The sequence below is a fragment of the Fulmarus glacialis genome, unplaced genomic scaffold (assembly GCF_000690835.1).
Source record: "Fulmarus glacialis isolate BGI_N327 unplaced genomic scaffold, ASM69083v1 scaffold15862, whole genome shotgun sequence".
NCBI classification, from domain to species: domain Eukaryota; kingdom Metazoa; phylum Chordata; class Aves; order Procellariiformes; family Procellariidae; genus Fulmarus; species Fulmarus glacialis.
The window spans coordinates 4,056-25,743 of NW_009197320.1; the positions used below are offsets into that span (position 1 = coordinate 4,056).

The following is a 21,688-nucleotide window of genomic DNA, read 5'->3' on the forward strand; positions in this document are numbered from 1 at the left end:
TGAGGCGAGGGAAGGGTGCCTGCCACGCTGTGTATTAATGAGCTCTTGGAATCAAGGACCTTAGTTCTGCAAAAATGGTTATAGCTTTGGTGCCTTCAATAATAGGGAAGTTTGGTGTTGTGAGTCAGGAGGTCACTCCTAGCTGGCCCCATGAAACAACAGTGTCTCTTTCCTGCAAGACCAGACTTGCACTGAGATGGAGTAGTGTATTTTTTGTATTCTGTTACCTGAAAGAGTTTTAAAGTATTCATAGTGCTTTCTGTTTGTTTGCTTTTTTTTCTTTTTTTTTTTTTTCCCCCCCTAATACTAAAAGGTCCGTCACCCAGTCATCTGTGTCAACAACCATGTCTTCTGTTCCATTTGTATTGAAGTGTGGCTGAAGAACAATAATCAGTGTCCAGCTTGCAGGATTCCCATTACGCCTGAAAATCCTTGCAAGGAAATTATAGGTAAGGACAACTTTAGGCTTTGCAATAACTTTCTGGTATTTACTGCTGGAGGAGATTCTTTTGAGTCCAGAGATGTCTGGATATTTTTTCCTCTGTGTTTTTTACCAGCGTCTAAGGAAGATCTGATTTTAACTCTTTCCGGAAGCATAATAGCTACATGGTAAAAATTCTGAAGATAATGTGTGTATTAATGGCCAGATTATTCAAAGGCAGCAAGCACCCCGCGGCTCTAATGATTGTTTTTTAAATCTTCTTTGGATGGTGCCTTTAACTGGAAAAAATGCATCTCTCTTGAAGTGCTCTACCTATGCGTTGCAACCTGTTGTCCTAAGAGAATAGCATTTAGCTGAGAAATAGTGTACTTAAATCCAGAATCTTGAATGAGTATGTGGTCTTTTTTCTTTTTTGTGTTTCTTTGTTTTGTTTTGTTCACCATTTCCTCCCTTTTGCTTTATTTTTAAGAAAATGTCTCTTAGCACAGAAATAAGTCAAAGCTCCAACACTTGAATGAGGATCTGAACTTCCCCAGAGCTAGGAAATACTGCGATCTTTATTTGACATAAAATATCAGCTCTGCTATTTGGTTCTGAGAGAAAAATCTAACTGAACAATCTCATTTTAGAAACTTAGCTGTCTTGTACTATGCTTGATTTCCCCCCCCCCCCCCCCCCCCCGCCCTTAGCTCTGTTTTAATAGTATGGTCTTAAATAAGATAGGATTCTGTCAAGGAAAATACAAAGTTGAAAAATTCAAAAGTTGTCTTCCTGCTGTGAGGCAGGATTTTGATTTCTAAGCATCACTGATAGATAACTCCTGTTTAACCTGTTCTGAAAATGAAAGGACTTTAGATCTCCCGTGGTACTAGATTGGTCCAATATTAGATGTATTTGTAGTTGCTAATATGAAAAAAGCTATAAGGTAGATTACTAGTATTGAATTGACTGAAAAAGAAACAGAATTAGAGTTTCTTTCATCCTGTGCTGCTTTTAGGAGGAACGAGTGAAAGTGATCCTATATTTAGTCCGACAGTCAGAAAACACCTACGCAAAACAAGGCTTGAATTGCTCCACAAAGAATATGAGGTAAGGACATGGGGAGTGTTGTGACTTTCCAGATGAACTGCAACTGTTAAATTACTGCATACCACTGGTCCTTTTGCTTTGAGTCCCGTTGTTTTTGAGTAGAGGTTTATACTGAATCCACATGAAACTCAACTGCATTAAAATCCCACCTTCTGGCTAAGGTTACGAGAGAGCATTTGCTGGTGTTTGAAGTGATCCCGCTGAAGTCATGGTGATGTTCTTTCTATGCTACAGGTAGCCAAGTACAGCCAGTTCCATAGTTTTGCGGGAATTCCACCCCCAGGTGGTATGGGAGGGTTTTCTTTATGCATAATGAGTGTTGGGGACTTTTTTTTTTTGTCTTCACTACAAATGCAAACATTTTCTGAAGTAATTCCGTGTTGCTCAGGGAGACTAAATTCCTTCTTAAAGAATATTGCCCACTGTAACCTTACGGCATTCGTTAATTTTTATCATTGTTGCTTTATTGTTTTCTGAAAGTGAGTGAATACTTGGAAGTTAATCTCCACTTCCCTGCTGGAAAAATATTCTCTTAGGAACAAGGTGAAAAGGTGTTAATAAGGAATATGCATAGTTTGTTTTCTCAGCTATTGTTTCCTTAGTAGCAGCAGTGTGAAGACATTGCATATTTTGCAAGGAAGCCTGTCTCGGGGAGGGGAATGAGAGAAAGGAAATGGACACTGTATATATCCTTAACACTGGGGAAGTAAGGGCTGTCTTTTATGACAAGCTTGCCTGTAGCTCAGCTTCTTTCATCCTCTATGAAAGAAGGAGTCAGGAAAAGGTGGTTTCCTGCCTTTGTATTGAATTAACTCCAAAATCACACAGACAGGCACAGGATAATATAAATCTCTTCAAAAAAACTACATTTAAAATGGTTGTTCTCATGCTGGGGCGGGGGGGGGGGGGGAGCTTGATTATTTGTGCAAATATGCCTTGGATTGATGTGAATGCCATATATGACCTCCTGTAGTAATTTAACCTTGAGCAACTCAAGTATTTAAGTTGGTGAACAGTGTAGAAGACATGTTTTCAGGATAAATTATTTCTTTTATCCTTTTAAAAACAGGCTTTTGAAGGTTTTTGCTTCTCTGTGGCTTCAGACCAATACAGCTCAGAGCTTTGTTCTTTGCATTTTGAGAGTCTTTCCTAAGATGTTGCTACTTCCATGTAGCTGGAGCAGCCTCTTCCAGGCTGTGTTCTGTCCATTTTGAATCTTGAGACTTTCAGCATCTGAACATGTGATGTTTCAGAATGATATGAGAGAAATGTTCTCAAATAACAGCAAATGAGTCAGCAGAGGATGACCTTAAGAACACTCTTGATACAGGAAATCCTCCCACAGAGTGCCCTAATAATAGATTCATGTTGCTGAATGCTTTGAAGCTTTTGGTCTGCCCACCAGTTTGTTCAGGGTCCTTTATGTAGTCAAGGGATTCCCTTCACTAAAACCTTCACTATGCTTGAGTGTGCAGGTTGATTAAAATCCTGCCTAGAGCACAATATATAAGCATACTTCGATATATGTGTAAGTGAAGGCATGCATCTGGGCTTGCCAGAGAACCAATGTTTCTAAAGTGCTGTGGGAACTTGCCAGTATTATTTAATTAATCTCATGCATTATTTTAATTCCCGTGAATTTCTGACACCTTTAGGATGAAATAGAGTCCCTGCAAAAAGAAGTGGAAGATCTGAGAGGTAAAAATCTCAGTTTACAGACACAGCTGAAATCTCTTTTGGATCCTGCGGCATCAGCTTTGTCTTGCCAAAATGAGGAAACTAGCCAGTCAGCAGAAGCAAGTACCGGTGGCCCAGAAACCCCAGAGGAATGGAGCAAAAAGCTGAAAGCTGCCAATGATATATATGAAAAAGTGATGGATAACGTGGAAAAGTTAAAGGAGGTAATAAATACATTTCTTCAGCTATCTTGTAGTGTAACTCTTTTGTGTTAGTTAAACGGGAGTGAGAGCTAACATGATGTCTGTCTACTTCATAGATCCAGAAGAAAGAGGAAGAAATTGAATTCCAGTGACTGTTGGTGTGTCATAGTATTTCCATATAGTCTTTGCAAGTGTCAGATGTTATTGCTTGTTCTAGTGAGTCTTGTACGTGACTCTTCTTCAACTCCTCTGTCACTGTATGACTGGGTAATTGGATTATAGTAGCACTTGTCAACAGTATTGATGACCAGATTTTTCAGGCTTGCAATAATCTATATAATATATCTATTTTACAACATTCAGTGGCCAAACACAGTACAGTTGGCTGAGGCAGATTTTGCACTATTGCCCTCCCTGCTAGCCGATATTTTTGGTGCAATTTGCTGAGACAGAGTAACTTGACCCTTTGACCGAAAATAGATAAGCTTCAGCATTTTATGACCAGAAGATCCTTTACTGGAAATCTGCGGCTTTTTTATACATCTTGAATGTAATGTAAAAGAAAACCTGATATTGTAGAAGGAGGGGTGCCGGAGATAGTCATGTGAAAATACATCTAAATAAAAATATCTTGCAAAATTTACTTGCGGGCACGAGAAAGATTACCTCAAACATTGAAGAAGAGTGAAATTTCAAGATTAATTTGAAAGGCAAGGTGGAAAGAACTGGACTTGCATTTATTCAAAATGCTGCTTTTATTTCGTCTGTTAACAATCCTGGGTTGCCTTCTGCAAAACGGAAGTGTTACATGTTTAGGACATTTTTTTTTTCCTTTGTAAGCATTAATAGTGTTTACACTTTTCCTGTGCTACAGACTCAGAGGCCCACAATTATAGTGTTCTGTTATTCTGTTGTTGTTAATGGGACACTACTAGATTTGCCTCTGTGTAGTCAAGCCAATCGTGGCCCTGATTGGACTGCGTGATAAACACTAAAAGGAATAAGCTGAGTTTCCAAAATCAGCTTTTTTAATAGCTTGGCTAGACTCGGACTTCAACTTTACAGGCTGGGACACATCATCTGCCCTCCTAAGAGGATCCCAGGAGCTTCAGAGTCACTTGTAGTTGGCAAAAGGGGGTTCGCAGAAAGGAGTTCTTGTCTGCCAAATCTTTTTGTGGGTTTTTTTTCCCGTAAAGTTAAACTGTACTGCCTCTTTTTTTTTGTGGTGACTAAGGTTTTTAACTTTTTCCCCAGGGAAGTAAAAAGAATATAGCAGGGACTGAGGGAGGGGTGTGTTTGGGCTTTTTTTCAATATAACTTCAGCCTTAACAAGAAAAGAGTTTTAAGATTATGGAGTCTCTGAATTTGGTTAAGGGTTAGATACGAATAGAGGTTTAGATGGCTTGTAGGGACCAAGTCTTAAACTGTGATCCAGGCACTCTCTTCCCATCTGTTCCCTGTTCAATAGCTGCTCAATTCCAGAAGTACCTGAAATCACTTGGCTCTTTTTTTAGACCTTGTTTCACTTCTAAGCATGCACTGACCAACCCCAGTTTGAACAGCAAGACCTCTTTCCCATGTACACCAGAAACCTTCTTATCCCCTGAAGTACCTGACCCAGGAGCTTCCACCACCATCGCTTCCCAGTGAGACAGGGTCCCTCAGAAAATGTAGTTGCCATCACTTTCTTTTTAAAACCAGACTGAGTCAGGAAATAGCAGCCACCTTTACTATTTAATGTTCTAGAGCAGAGACTCCCAAAGTAGGCATTATGACTTTGAGTGGAGTCATAACAAGTATGGAAGTGGTGATACAAACCCAGTAGTAGAAATACTAGACAAAGTACACTCATTAATAATGCAGTTACATGAACTCATTAATCTAGAGATTGTGTTGCAAGTGGGGATCCCTTGCAGATTACTGGCTTGGAGGGTAGAGCGCTCTCTGGAAGAAGGGCACCAAAGAGGTTCAGTCCTGCCTTGCCATGTGCCAGGTGGATGCCCTACCTATCAACTCTACGCAATAGAGTTTACTATTTGATTGTGTGGCTGGGAGAACTGTGTCTCTGGAAAGAGAGAAAGGTCTTGGCCATGTTGTCAAATGGTTTGATGTTCCTTTGGAAGTGAGGTGTCCTGGATTCTTACTCATTGCTTTCAGGATAGTTTTTTGTGCTTTTATTTTTTAAATACCAAATAATTGACACTCAGGCATCCAAGCCCTGGGCTCACCCTTCCTGTTGCTTCTTTACCAGAAGTCTATTTAGTCTTTCTGCCCCTAGGAATATTGTGGTGTTTGGGGGGTGGTGGGGTGGTGTTTGTTTATTTTTTGTCTGCTCCATTCCCCCTACCTCCTACTGTCTTAGCCTCACCTGGAGGGGTTGCTGGGAATATTTGTATAAGCATTTAGAGTTTTCTGCCTCTCTTCTTGCACTGTTTGATGCTTCTGAAAAAGTACACTTCACTCCTGAGCCCAGTTGCATAGCTCCTTCTTCAGATCTAATTCTAGATGACTTTTATTATGCAGTGGAAGCATCATCTAATTGAGGCTATGAATTATGAGTCCTGGACTGGTGGTGCTGTTTTCAGCATATGGAGATTGAGCAGACTATGAAGTGCAAAGAGTATTTTCTACTTGTTAGGATGGTGGCACTCATTGTTCTGAAACACGGCAGCAGGAAAACTTCCCTTTATATGAAGTATCTTGTTAATAAGGGTGTCCGTTGAACTGAGAAGAAGGAATTGACCTCAATTCAAGGAGTAAGAAGGGTTGTGAATCAGGAGTCTTAATCACAACATCCTGGAAGAAAATGAAGACAGACAGCAAATAGCTTGTCGTAATGGATTTACGTCCGTAGGATAACTATGCTTTAAAAACAACAAGCCAAAAAACCCAAAGTAATCTTTCTCTGATTTGGAATGGAGGAAGCTGTTCAACATTAGTTTTGCTGATACCTGCACATTGTAATGTTAATGTACTTAACGTGTTTAGTCATGTGGAAAAAAAAAACATGGAATTGCCATTAGTACATCTCCTTAATGACTTTCTTTACTAACTAACATAGCTGTGTTTATTTCCCTAGATAGGACACTTGCGATGTATTTTGGGAATATAAATAAAAAATGTCTGTTCGCTATTCAGTTTTGCAAGCCATTTCCCATGGTGATTTTTAAGTGGTGTCCCTGTCTGAAGGCTGTTTCCTGCCTTCACATTTCTAGTTCTGTCTCTTTAAAAAAGACAAACAGCTTGTCCTATAAATATTAGAAGTCATTTCTGGTTTACTGTATACTTATTTTTTTCCTTTTCTTTTCCTTAGGCAAATAAGAAACTGAGCATGGAAAACAATAGCCTTTTAAGAGAGAATTTGCGACTAAAAGCTGAAGTTGATAGTAGATCACCCCAAAAGTATGTGAATATTTTAAAAGCTACCGTATTTTATTTATAGACTGTTTAACTGTTGTAGGACTTTCACCTAAAACTGTGGTGGTGTGTACATGGTGTTGCATATGTGTCTCCAGGTAGACTTCGGAATTTTTATCCTCATAGACTTGGGTGACAGACGCAACTTAGAAAATAGCAGCAAGTCTGCAGTGAAGGAGTATGACATGACTACAAGTGCTGTTCTTTGCATTATCTGGTCAATATTGAAGTACTGGATTTATTAGTTGAATTCTACAGTTAACTTATTTTTGTTATTGGAAAATTCCTAAATCTAGTAGATGGTCAAAGTAGAAGGTCTGTTACTGAGTGCAGAGGTTCTGGTTGCTTGTATTTGTTTTGTTTTGTTTTTCCTTTTGCTGCCTTCAGGGTTTGTTCTGTGGACTTAGGCTCCCTATTCAAGGAAAGCCCCTGACAGCTTTGTGTCTGGGCAAGGTATGTAAAATTGAGCTTCTGCAGCATGAGAACATCATTCACTGAACTGACACCTGTGTTTGATACTCTGTCTTAAACAGTTAAAACATCAATGACACTGACCTCAAGAAGCAGAAACCTTGCCATACTGATTACAGCTGTGTGCTAAGATACCTCGCCTTGGAACTACTTTGTGAAGCAATGTGTTCGTATTTTTGAAGTTGTGTTCCTTTCTTTCATTGGTTTTCTACCTTTTTTCTCTCATTGGTTTAGAACTTAGAAAGCTAAGAGCAGCATTGGCTGAAGGTTTATACAGTGCTTTTGAGGAAGGGGGTTGAGGGGTACCTATGTAATGTGTGAAGAGAGCTGTCTGGATTTTGGTCTAGTTCACAACTCACTCACTGGAAGATGAAATTCGTCCTTATAGAGAGCTTGCTTGCCAGAGTGCTTGTCATTCAAGACCACAGGAAAGAAGATGCATGATCCTTACGCTATGCTGTTAAAGGTATAAAAGTACATTCTGCCCTGAAGTCCCCTAATAAGGGAGATAGAGCCCTGTTTAAGGTCTTGGCAATGGAGAGGGCTTTAATGGCATGGGATATCTTTTCCCATAAGATTGGAGTGTGAGTTGGCAAGGATGGCAAACTTGAGTAGATGTAACTAAATAAATCCTAGAAAAGAAGAGGTAGACGAGACCAGATCATCTAGCTTGATTTTACTTTGCTGATGTCAGATAAATTCCCCAGTGGAGAGAATTTAATTTCTTCTAGTTTGTGCACGCTTTACCATCCTGTTGGTCAGAAAAATTAGATATTGGGAGGGGGGGGTGTGTGAAGAACTAGTTTTTGTTGCAAGCTGATTATTTTCCCTTCTTTTGCCCGTGTGGCCTAAAAGAATAGCCAGTCACTTTCTTCTTTAGAAGCACAGATATAGCCAAATGTTATTAGAAATTGGACAGTGTCAGGGTCTGTTTTACAACCCAAATGCCAGCTAGATTGGCCTGTCCATGTCTCTACTATTAAACTTCTTTTTTTTTTTAGTCTCCAGAACAAATAGTCACATCCTACCAGCCTGTTGGGAATGATCTTTGGCCCATGCTGACTCTAGAACTCTGCACGGGAATTGAGCACATGAGTTGAATGAGGCTTAAACTGGGCCAGAAACAGCTCAAACACTTCAGGAGGGTAGACAGTTGCATGTCTGTACGCTGCTTCTCTTGTCTTCAGCTTTGGTTTTACTTTGAGCCCAGTGGTGTACTACAAGAATTTAAGTACATGCAAGGAAAAATTTGTCCTGGAAGAAACCCTTCCGCACCTTAAATTTAGCAATTTTGATTCACCCTACCTATACCCATTCAGTCCTAGTCATGTCTTTTAGACTGAATTTGTCCAATTCTTCTAGAAAATTGTGAGTTAAGAAAAAAAGTAAACTTCTGATTTACTTGGTTTTGCTGTACTCTCAGGGCTCTCCAGTGTCTATAGTTTTCTGAAGCAATAACGCTTAGAACTGGGTACTAGATTCCAAATGAAGCCTCAGTAGCACTAAGTAGAGTAGAAAAACTGTCTTGTGTCTTGCTACAACATCTTGTATTGATATCTTGCAATACCCTCTTTTTTGCTTCCTTTTACCTGGCACTTCTAGCGCAAAAGGCCAGTACCAGTTCTGCTAAATAGCTACTTAGAAAGTTACCTTCCTACCTCATTTTGCATTTGTGCTGCTAATGCCCCCTTCCAAAGTGTGGGACTTTACCCATTTATTGGCTTTCTTCAGGTTGATGTTTCGATGCACATGTCAAACTTGGAACAATTCTATTGAATTCCAGTCATGTCCTTCAGGTGGTAGGAAGTGTCTCCCATCTTAATGTTGTTAGATTTTATAAATTAACTCTCACCCTTGTAGTCATTAGTCTGGTCAATACTAGATGAGACCTAACATCAAGACATTTTTTAAATGTTCTTCTAGTTCTGGTGGCAAACTTTGATAATATCTAAAAGGTCTTTCAGCTAGGCTTCACACGCTGAACAGGGGTTGCAATAGCTGTTTTCTTACCTTGCTTATGAAATCAGAATTGAAGGCATAAGCATCAGAGCCCAACAATGTCACTATAGTTAAACTTTTCTGTGCAAGTACACTGATTTGCTAGTACAGTTGTTCCAGTGTACTTTATTCAGAAATGTTCAGAAGGTTATTTTTGGAAAAAGTTTCTGAATGGCTCTCTAGTGCAATTTAAATAGCTACCGGACTGGATCTTCATAATTCAGTGTCACCACCATTGTTTAATTTGTCATATATTTCTTAGCTTCAGATTGTCAGGTACAGATTCATGCGTAAACAACTGGCTAGGTGACTAACTAAAACTTGTATCAAATTATTTTTGAAAGGATTTGTCAGTATTCGGTCCCCTTATCCCAAATGTAGTTCATTTTGTGCATAATGACACTGGAGCTAAATATCACAACATAAATTATTTTAGTAGGCTTTGCTTTATAGCAAAGGAAACACTGATGGCAGGTGAATGATCCCGTTGTAGCACAGACTCTACCTCTGACATCCCAGGAAAAATATAATTAGCCTTCTTCAGTGGTCAATAAAAAACTTTCCTTTTATCATAGTCTTGAGTTGTTTCTTCTTTGTTTGTATCCATTAAAACCTGCTGAAAAATGTCATGTGTGTCAATAAAATTGACATTGCAGCCCTATCAGGGATTTTTACACAATTTCTTCATTGATGATGCTGATTGATTAGATTTTTTTTTTTTTTCATGAAACATTTTTGAGAATAGACCTTCACCAGAATACCATACCATCATATAGTTGGGACATAGGTCTGAAAAGCAAATAGAGGTAAGTTTCTTGCTATGATTCTTACTAAAGACCTTTGTTAGTCTCCCATTACTCAGGCAGATCAGACTGAGTGTTTGGTGTTTGTTGCTTCCTCTTTGTTTGCTCTTTCTCCTGAGGAATTCTCAGTGACTTCCATTTTCCTGACACAGAACAGGAAAACTTCTAAAACTTAAGTTTTGCAGGATGATAAAGCCCTATTACTTCCAGCTCTACTTAAAATAGAAAACTGTTAGGTCTATTGGCAAAGCACAATGGATCTAAAAGCATTTTTGGCAAAGGGATGTTTGCTTTTTACCTGAAGGAAAATAACTAGCAAGTCCATCTACTCCAGGGTATAGTGTATTTTATGAATGGTTAGATTCAAATTAGCTTGAACGAGACTTGCAGGCTTCCTAGGAGTCTTTTCCCTAAATAATTAATTTTTTTCTGCCAGTTAAAATCCCAGTCTGAAAAACTATCTGTAACATGCAGAAAATTGTTGTGTTATCTCTTTTCTCTGGTTTTGTGAGTTGTTTTATTGTTGTTGTTTTGGGGTTTTTTCCCCTTTCTCCAGTTTTACTGTTTATCTTGTCTAGATTTGTGGCTTCAGGTATCTGCACACTGAAATCTAAGGCTGTTGACTTTTTAGGTCATTCTGTACAACATTCAATTTTTATCTAACTCAAATATTTCCACTCATGCCAGACTATTTAATTCAGTCTGCATTTCACTGAGCCTACAAATAGGCTTCTAGTAACCTGTGTCCAGGGTGCAGGGGGTAAGAATGCTACTATCTTCCTTGATAGAAAAACGGGCTTCTTTCTCACCTCTCAGCAAGCTTGCTGTCGCAGAGGAGTGCCCATCTTCAAAGACCAGCTGCAGTGTGGCCTTAAAAGTAAATAGGAGAAAATGCTATTTAGTAGCCTTCAAAACAACTTTGAGTTCTTGAGTCATAGCATTAAACCCTGAGGAAGCACCCACTCCAGGCGTGAAGGTCTAAACCTTAAGCCAGGTGGGTAAGGACATTCAGATCTCACAGCTTGGTGGTGTGGCTTTTCTGGTGGTTTTTTGTAGTAGTTCTGAAGTCATCCTTTCTGGCTTATGCTATTCACTGACCTCGGGTATAATCTGGCTTTCCTACGTGGAAGACCAGCACTGCTTCACTGGAAGATGTTAAAATGCTTGGAGAGGCTTTGTACATTGGTCTGAGTTCACCCAATTCCCGAAGTGAAAGGAGAAGCTCTTTTCAAAGAATGTACCTTGGCTGTTCTTCTGTTCAAATCCTGCTTCTCTACAGTCATCCGACAAACAGTAAAGCTTAGCCTTACTCACGTGGTGTGAAGGAAGTGGATTTCCCTGATGCTCAGAAGAGATTTCATGAGGAAGGCCATGTGTCTCCAGATTGGTTTGTACTCTGTGAACTATGTGATGGAGGAGATTTACTGCCCAGTATTTGCTTATATTAAAAATAACTTGTTCTTTTACAAGCTTAGAAAATTAGCTATAGCAGGTGTTTCTACTACTTCCTTGAAAAAGGAGCCATTGTACACTTTTTTCTGTCAGCCAGCCTGGTCTGCAGAATGGAAAGCAGTAGTAGACTATACCCTGGACTTTTTCTTCAGTGGAACCAAATTCCATTACTGATTCCTTTTTTTTTCTGGCTTCAGATCTTAAATAGAGCAACATGCTTGAGGTATGTCTCTTGACTTTTTTTTTTGTTCCTTGCTTGCTAGGAGAAGGCCCTCATCTGACAGTAACTGTTTGGTTTTTCTTCTTAAACATGCCTATGCAAATATGACACACTTTTAAGGCAATTGTATGTAACCTGGAATATTGTCAAGATGTTGCTGCAGGTCAGCTTTCATAGTTGATCTGGAGGATGATTGCAGAACTCGTTCTCATCCAGCTGCATCTGGTACATGATATCACAGAAGGGCTGTAGAAACTAGTGGGGCTTTCAACTGTTTTGTTCTTGGATTTTATACCTCTTTCTTCCCATCTAACTGCAGAACCCAAGTGAAAATGTGTGTCTGAATGATGGAGCTGTGTTTGGTTGTGCACTCTGGCATTACCCTGATCTCAAACTGTGACAAGCCCTGACTGTACATTGTCATTTCCCACTTCTCACACTTTGTTTCCTTTGGAGGATGGATCATGCTCATGTATCTGAGCTGCAGGGCGGTCCCCAGTCTGGGCCATCAGGTGATTAAAACTGGAGAGTCATCTTCCATGGCATTCTTGCAACCCCAGTCTTCTGTAAATAGTTATACAGGAAAACTATTTGATGCAGCTGCTTACTATCCACAAAGAGAAATGTTTGTATGAGGTTGTGTGGTTTTAAACTGAGTTGATATGAGTTAAAGGCTCAACTAGATAGACCTGTTACAGTCAGTGGTCACTGATGTGTGAAAATAAAAGCCTAAAGCTGAATTTGCAGAACTGATAGATAAGAAGAGAAGAAACAACTGAAGAAATTTCTCCTCTTGTGGGTGAGAGACTACTAAACTTCCCAAACAGTTTCTAAATGGACATCTTCAGGAGTACTCGACCATAACTGAGAGAGCAGTTGTGCAATAATGTGAAAGAGGGTTACTCAAACATTATAGCTATAATGTTAATTCTTCTAGCTCACTGTAGATGAGAGCTGACTACAGCTTTCTGATTGGTGTCAAGAAGGGACAAGAAGGAGGACTCTAACTGAGGAAAGGTCCTGAAGTATGGGGTTCAAGTGCTCATCTAGACATCCAGTGTCACCTCGCACACTATGACATATCCTGTATACCTACCTGGGGCTGACAGCTGTGATACAGGACCTATAGGAGACCTGTATCCTTCCAGAGTGATAGTTGGAGGCCAGCAGTTGTCTAAAAGACCTTAGGCCATCTAAAATGTCACTAGATATCTGTGTTGAAGGATCCAAATCCCACCTGAAATGTCTTTCTACTCACTTTATGAGTGACCACTAGTTTCTCTGCACTTTCAGTTTTCTATAGAGAGGATGTACTTGAAACAAATGCAGTGAGATACAAACTCATTGTTGGAGTGATACAACTAAAGAAGAAGACCCTAACACGAAAAAGACTTGTCCATGCGTGAGGATATGAAAAGTGTTCTTTACCACATGTATGCTGAATACCATAACTTCTACTGAAGAATGTATCAAATTGTTACCAAGTGTGAAATGATTCAAATACTTCAGGAAAAATAATTTGTCTAGAGTGTCAGGCCAAACTTTAATTTATTTTCATGTAACTGTACTGCATTCTATTATTATTGTCATCAGACCATAACTTTTTGGCTATGGCACAGCTCACTGTACATCTGAAGGGAAAAGAAGAGGATATCTCTTAGGAAAGTTGTTGGTTTGGGGAGATGGGGAGGGTTCTGGCTTCGTTAACCAAAATATGCATGTCTCTTAAACTGTCTGCTGACCTGCCAGATCAGTCACTAGAAGACCTATGACATGCTTTGGTCTGGAGTAATTGGTTTAAATATGTGCGTTGTAATATGGCTGTCTTAAAAATCCATGTCCTTGAAAATTTGGGAAATAAATGCGTGCAAGTCTCAAATCAGAAACAGAAAGCGACTACTGTTATGGTGCTTAACTGCAGAGGTAACTGTTTGTAGGCAGCATGTCAGATACTCCATTTCTGAAAACCCAAATTCCCAAGCACATCCCTCTACAACAATTAACATATTAGTGATGCTATTTGGCTTTGAACAACACACTGTATTTTTTTTAACCTGAGGACACTTGTTATAAAAGTTGCACTTGAGAGTACAGTGTTTCTTCCTCATAAGCAAATCTTAGCCTGTCACTAATGCTATTTGCATTAAATAAACATATTACACCATTCTTCCATTAAAAAGGAATTGCCAGGTATGCATATAAATGTAAACATGTTTAATTTTTATGTCAAAGTGTCTGTTACAGCAGACAGCAGAAAATCTTGCTTATTTTACATAAGCATTCTTCCCCATCTTTCGCTTGGCTATTAAGCTAAATTGTATTTTTGCATCATTTTTATGTCCTTTATTAAGCAGTGTAAGGTTTGCTTCTGTAAGGCTGTGTGAACAGGTCTGTTAGAGAAGGGCAAAATAAGTACTTTTGAATCACCCTAGGAAGCAGCAAGGGTCTTGCTTGGGCCCTGCTGTGCTACAGTGGCTCCTTCAGTATTTTAAACAAAAATCTGAGAGGGAACGAGCCAAAATGCATTGTATATGAGGATGCTCATTTCATTGTAACCCCCTTCATCTGAAAAGGTAATTGAAACATTCCTGAGATGTCTGTGATTCTGCTTTTATCTAGTTTCGTAGGGGAGAGGGAGGAAGTCTTGTGCACCTTTTCTCCTATTTCCCTCTTGCATGCAACCAGAAATGGAGAAACTACTATAATCAATTGAGAAGACTTGTTACCCATAGACTAAGCAAATGAAAAATGTCTTCATTTTTATGAAGACAAAGGTAATTGGGTAGAGGTGATGCCGGGGGTGGGTGGGTGGGTTCTTGCCTGGGTAGAGTTCCAATCCAGCCAGCTTCTTTTAGGGGGAAAAAAATCTTACTAAGTGAACAATCCTCTTCTAAATATAAAACTATTATCTTGCCATTTTGTGTCTACAAAGCAGTGAGTGCACATACCAAAACTGTGTGGAGTTTAGGCTGATGTGATTTAAAAAGTAGTCTAGTAGCAGTTCTGTGAGAGAACTGACTTAGACTGTTTGTGAATATTCCCCACCACTGAACCATCTACACCAAAATCTTCAGTCCTTTAAATATGCAGAAGCAGTTGAACAGTGAAATATATCAGTAGATCGGGTCGCTTGTGCCCAACTTGTTTGGGGCATGTGATACCCCTTATTCCTTTCCCCGATTGCCCACTTAACTGTTACTGCAGTTGTTAGCATTAGAGCAGTGTCCTACTGCTTTGGGATCAGGAATTGAAGAAACAAAATACAGCTCGGTTCTTTGCTGGAAATGCATGCATAGATTCATGGATATTTTGCCAGCATAGTTGCAGGCCACAGATACACCACCTTCAGACCTCGCTAGTCTAAGGGTTGCAGCGGGTGAGGGGATGGAATGGGGAAAATAGAATGGGAATTACCTGTGACTCTGAAAGATGCTGAAGGAGGGACAGACAGTCAGACAAAGAAACAGGGTGGAAATTCCAGGCAGTGTTTGGGCTGGAAAAGTGAATATAAACTTGTGCTGTAACATGGAGCTGCAAGATGGCAAGCGGAGGTTAGTGTAAGCCCACATACAGAATTGTCATTTCTTTGTGATATAAAACCTTGTGTGTCACAGTTGTAGGGTGGCTGCAGGTCCTTCCCTCCTTCCTAATAATACCAGAACTTTAATTGTTTTTTTCTTTGTGTAAATTGAAACCCTCGGATGGATTAGGGAATTCCCTGGTGCCCACCTGTCAGTGACAGGTTAGAATTAGTCAGGGCATATAGCTGAAACCTTCACCTGCCCTCTGGGGAAGGGCAGTCTTGAAAGCTGGTGGAGGATGGGGGGAAGGCAAGTCTGTATCTTGGCAGTTGAAAATGTGCTCAACACACAACTTTCACAAACCACAAGAGGCAGGTTTTTTATATTGGAGTCAAGGAAGAAATTAGATTGTTCCGGTTGTAAAGCTCAAAAAAACAAGTAGCTCTGAAGTAAGTGGAAGTACCATCCACACGACGGCCGGGGAAAAGCTGTATGTCTAAGGGGAACATAATTGAAATGGTCTATATAAGTATTTAAACCACCTCAAAGGACAATTGCAATTTCTGAATTTCATATTGGCATTTTATATTTGACAAGGTGACATTGTGTAAAAAATGTATTGTAAAACACTGCTGTACTGTAGGAAAATGATTGAATGTAAATATTTCAAGATGTGGACCACTGTTCAAATGTTATCATAAATCTTTGCCATTGTTTTAGGGGATAATTCTTCATGCATATTTGAGTTGAATTGGTAGAACCAGCCCCTGAAAGGGTAATCTGCTTGTTATTGCCTTACTACCACTAATAGTTTAATTTTGGCTTTTCAGGTATTCACCTCCACTTGTACATTATATATGATGATTTATTCTTTTTCATAACTAGCAGAGAAAAGTTCTGACTTTTGTTTTCAAATTAACACAATGTTTAATAGCCTTGTTCTTTCTTGAAACGAGCTCGCAAAGCACCATGAGAATGTCTTTTTCCAGCGTAATATTTTCTTTTTTTTTACTTCTTGCAGGTTTGGTAGGTTTACAGTAGCTGCACTTCAGTCCAGGGTAGAACAAAGTGAACGTGAAATGAACCGTCTAAAAAAGGCACTGGAAAGAAGTGATAAATACATAGAAGAAATGGAGTGTCAGCTTTTACAGCTGAAAAATGCAGGCGAAGGAACCCAGACAGTGAGTGCTGTTAGTGAGAGAGTGCTTTCCACAGATGCTAAAGGAGCTGAGAGCAGTGAAGATACAACATGTTTGAAAACCCGAGTTGAGGAGAAAAAAGCTTTGACTACCAGTCAGAGTCCTGACAGTCTTGAACAGCTGACAAGCGGTGGAACTTGTTTAAGCTCTTCTAGTCAAGATGGTTCAAATGGCTCAAGCACCCAGTGTGCCCCAAAGAAAGAACTATTTCCAGGATGTCAGGGGGTTCTCCTGGATGAAAATACTGCAAATATGGATGCCTGCTTAGAAGAGCAGTGGAATAAAATTGAGGAATGTACCCCATATAAGGATGAAGAACTTTATGATCTTCCACCACCGTGCACTCCTTTTCTGTCTCTCAGTCGCCTTCAGCTGAACACTCCTGATGGAAAAGAAAATGCAAGGAAACCATCAACATTCCTGAGAAAACTGAAATTTGAAGAGTTTTGTGACACTTCAGATGATTGCAGCAAAGATTCTCCAGAGCACAGCACAAGCAGCTGTAATAGCGAAAAGAAGCTAAACTGTTTTACTACAGGAAAATCAGGCTTTTGGGGGACCTGCCCAACAAATTTTGCTGAGAACTTAGATTTTGATGAATCAGAGAAAAATTCAGTAGCTGGTCAGTCAGATGAGACATCAGCAAAGTCCAGTGATAAAACAAGTTCTTGCTTACCTAAAAGGTATCCGAAATGAACCGCACAAGAACCTCCAGTGAGGCATCTATGGATGCTGCCTACCTCGATAAAATTTCCGAGTTGGACTCAATGATGTCCGAATCAGACAACAGCAAGAGTCCATGCTATAATTTCAAGTCCTCTGATCTTGATAATTCTTCAAAGTCAACAGAGTGCTCTAAGCTTCTGAATGAAACTGAGAAGAAACTGGAAGAGATGAATGAGGAACAGAGTATGAAGTGTCCAGAGACAAGCGATCTAGCAGTTGACAGAACTGGCTGGAAACCTGCTATGTTTTCCATCCTCTCCCCATCTGAGCTAGATATGAATGACCACTTTCCGCTGTTTACAGGCCAAAATGTAGCTAGTGATATCAAACCTCCAAACTGTTTATTTCAAAGAGACTTTTCCCAGAGTTTACTATTCAGTAACTCACAAAGGTTGTTTGAAGAACAAAAGTTCGGTTCCTGTTTTTTAAAGATGTCAACTGACCTGCATAATCAGCTTAATCCTCCTTGGGTGTCTTCCTTTATAGCTGAAAGGAAAAATAAAAATGTCAGTCAATCGACCAAGAGAAAAATTCAAAGCAGCCTTTCCAGTGCTAGTCCGTCAAAAACCACCAAAAACTGACTCTGCTTGGAAATCGAACGTGACTCAAACTCGTCAACCTGCAAATGTTTAATATTTACAGGCGAACTTAATTTTTAATGACTTCCATGCAATCTGATCCTGTCTTTTTTGACTATGTGAAAATTGAACATTCCCTTGCCCATTACAAGCTCTTCCCTAGGGAAGAACCATTCCAGATTCTTTTCTTTGGCTGGGCATTTTGTTTACTTGGGGGTTTGGGATTTTTGGGTGGTTTTTTTAAGTTTTCAGGCTACATGATCTTCCAGTTGTGAGCACAGCTAATGGCTCCCTTGAACCAGGAGAGTTTTAAGTGGTCTTGTCAAATCAGTCATTTATGTAAGAATTTGTTTTAAAGGTTACGTTTCCCATTACTAAAGATTACATTTTGTGCATGTAGGGCAGCTACTGGCTATATATCCTATGGATTCATGAAATTGCTATAAAACAATGTCAGTTTTGCCATAAAACTTGCCTCCCAGAGGAAATGTTACTGCTTGGACTGTTTCATAGCACTGTACTGTACTGAAACTCTTGTTTTAAGTGGGTGTAAGGTAGCAGCCTCTTTCTTTTCAGGGTTACAGCACTTCACTTAGAAAACATCTCTTTAACACTGCAAACATGGCTTGTATTTTTTGAAGTTAAGCACAATTTTTAATTTAGTTCCCAAAAAGCATTGTTATTCTAAATGTGTTCAGTATGCCTGTATAGACCATAAAAATGGGTTTGTATGCTAATGACTTGTTTACCTAATGTGCACTGAACATTTTACATTAATACTGTACCATTTTACATTAATACTGCATGCTTTTCTATGTGAATTGAATAAAACATGTTACAAGCACTGGAATCCTTGATGTTGCCTCAAATATTGAATCAGCAAAAAAAGAATGGGGAAACTTTTTTTTTCCCCCCATAATTTGGAAAATAGATGTCTAAGTTTTGTAAAACATAAATGTGATCTTATTCACAAAAAAAAATCAAATCGCCCTTCCTCCTCCTTGTTAGACATATTACCATTCTAGTGTCAGCATCGATACAGTTGATGGAAATGGCTTTCGGCCTCTCTGGAGGTGACTCTTCCAAAAGTATTGCACAGGTCAACATAATGTGATGGCCTACTACAGGCAGGAGACCTAATTAAGCAGCAGAGCAAAATTGGTTTCTTTGCATTATTGTGTTTAAGTTTTTTTAAGGGCATATTTAATTGCAAGATGCAGGTTTTTCTTTCTGTGTAGGCCTCTGATGGCATTTCTTACAAACAGACATCCTCGCTTCATCAATACCTATGATATGAAAAATCCATATGCTGCCTTTTGTCCCTTTGAAAAGAGTGATAGCCACTTGGAAAACTTCAATACACTGGCTCATCTTTTGTAAAGTTAAATCCTGTAAGCGGTTTGAACAAGAACTACATTTCGTATTGTAATGTGTGCATGCATTCGTGCAATTGGTGTGTTCATTCTAAACTGGGACTTTTCTTTTTTGAGAAACAGCTTTACCAAAAAATCATTATTCAAGCCATACATGTAAGGACCCTTTCCTGGTGACACAAAGGATGGCATTGTGCTTTCATATACTGCTTTCAGTATACCACCTTGTCATGGTTTAACCCCAGCCAGCAACTAAGCCCCACACAGCCGCTCGCTCACTCCCCCCCCCGGTGGGATGGGGTAGAGAATCGGAAGGGTAAAAGTGAGAAAACTCGTGGGTTGAGATAAAGACAGTTTAATAGGTAAAGCAAAAGCTGCATGCGCAAGCAAAGCAAGACAAGGAATTCGTTCACTGCTTCCCATCGGCAGGCAGGTGTTCAGCCATCTCCAGGAAAGCAGGGCTCCATCACGCGTAACGGTTACTTGGGAAGACAAAATTCCATAACTCCAAATGTCCCCCTCTTCCTTCTTCTTCTTCCCCCAGCTTTATATACTGAGCGTGACATGATATGGCATGGAATGTCCCTTTGGTCAGTTGGGGTCAGCTGTCCCAGCTGTGTCCCCTCCCATCTTCTTGTGCACCCCCAGCCTCCTCGCTGGTGGGGGGGGGGGAGCAGCAGAAAAGGCCTTGATCAGTAAGCACTGCTCAGCAGTAACAAAAACATCCCTGTGTTATCAACACTGTTTCCAGCACAAATCCAAAACATAGCTCCATGCTAGCTACTGTGAAGAAAATTGTCTCTATCCCAGCCAAAACCAGCAGACACATGAATTTTAATCTTCACAGAGAAATCTAGTTACTCAATTTCAACATATTTTTCAGAAATTAGGGAGCTGGCAAAACCATCTGGACATGAGCTGCTACTTGATTTGACTAGTTTTACTAATAAGTCAAAAAATGCCGTGATTTAACTCTGGGAGAAGAGGCAAGGGCTTCTCAAAATACGTTTCTAACACTTTCTTAAAACATCCTTGTACTGCAAAGCAATTGCAAATACGCAGTAAATAAATGTTAAGGTCATCATTTTGTTTCATTGTGGATTTGGGGGGGTGCATTTATGGGCTTCATTTTATACTCCAGTATACTTTTGATACACAGGTAATTTTCAGTGATGGGAACATGAATAGAACTGATATCGTACCTGAAATCAAACTAGAAAAAAGGAAAATGTTGGGGTTTTTTTCATGCTACTTTGTAGTCCTTTGGACAGGAACACCACTTACGGACTTGCTCTTCAGTATGGATACTTTGACTTTACATGTCGTGCAACTTGAATGGATAGAAGACCTGAGCCCAAAAAGTGCTGAAGATCAAGGTCGTAAACTTCATATCTTATTCTCAAGCAGGAACAGAGAGTGAGGCATTTCAGGCCAAGTACTGGCTTTTCACTTGGAGCGGTTGTGGGAGCACATACATTGTCACCTACAGCCTCCCAGCTCCGGGCTGGTAACTTCCTACGTTGTGGCAAGAAAGTTACCGCAGTTATCCGAAATTACTTGATTTCCAAGCTTTCTCGTACCCTCAGATCTCAGCTGCAGATTGAGTGAGCAGATTGTGATTGCATCCAGTGCTATAAGTAGGAGCATTTTATGTTTCACAAGTTGTAAAGCTGAAACGGATCTGAATTCTTGTATCTTAGTCTTGTTTTGTTTGGCTGGGGTTTGTTTTGGTTTGTTTTTACTTGTTGGTTTGGTTTGGTTTGTTTTTTTAATTGAGTACCTTCAAAACAACTACCACACTCTAAATTCCGCCTTTTATTTGGTTTATGTAGATTGTATTCCTTACGGCTTGAAGTTTGACAGAGTGATTGGTGCAATATCAACTCAAAAATTTGAGCTGTAGGTAATGAATGGGGTTTCTTCAGTTATAAATTTGTTGGCCATACATGGGCTTTCAGTTCTCCAGGCTGCATGCTGTCAATGCTGTGCTTGCTTAATCTCATGCTGCACTTACCACGCTCTCTGAATAAAAGGGCCTAAATGAGAGTTCATTGCTGTTAATTTTTTATGATAGTTACCTAGTTATGTAGTAATGTAGAACTGGAATATACAAGACCTAAAACTTAACTATTACAATTTTGATTAAGACAATAGATGTTTCAAAGTGATGTAGAGATGAGATCTGTGATGTCTAATGATATTTAATAGCTCATAAAATTTTTACTTCATCTAATAATACTTACTGTACTAAATACGAGGCAACTTGCAGGTTGTAACACAGGATAATGCTTTCCAGGAGAATTGGTAACACAGGAGAGTGAAATTGCTACCGGCCTCAGTTCGTTGCCCGTGAAATCTGTTGGATTACACCTAAGAGCAAGAGTGCCGGGGTCAGGTTTTCACTTCGTTGTAGGCAGTTTTACCTACACGCAGTCTGGCAAGTGACCTGCTTCTCCATGATTCCCTGAAGGCCTTGTGAGAGCCCGGTTCTGCTTGCTATTGCTTCCACAGATGAAAGG

General features: G+C 39.7%; 1 protein-coding gene across 1 annotated transcript; it reads left to right on the plus strand.

Annotated features, from left to right (window-relative positions):
• Nucleotides 1-313: 313 nt before the first annotated feature.
• RNF219 (ring finger protein 219) lies at nt 314-18,030 on the plus strand (the record flags this gene model as incomplete). Its single annotated transcript, XM_009572506.1, is given in 6 exon segments — nt 314-449; nt 1,440-1,531; nt 3,187-3,432; nt 6,725-6,813; nt 16,315-17,177; nt 17,180-18,030. Coding segments are annotated over 6 exon segments (2,046 nt in total), but the record flags the coding sequence as incomplete, so codon positions are not given.
• Between the last annotated feature and the right edge of the window lie 3,658 nt (nt 18,031-21,688).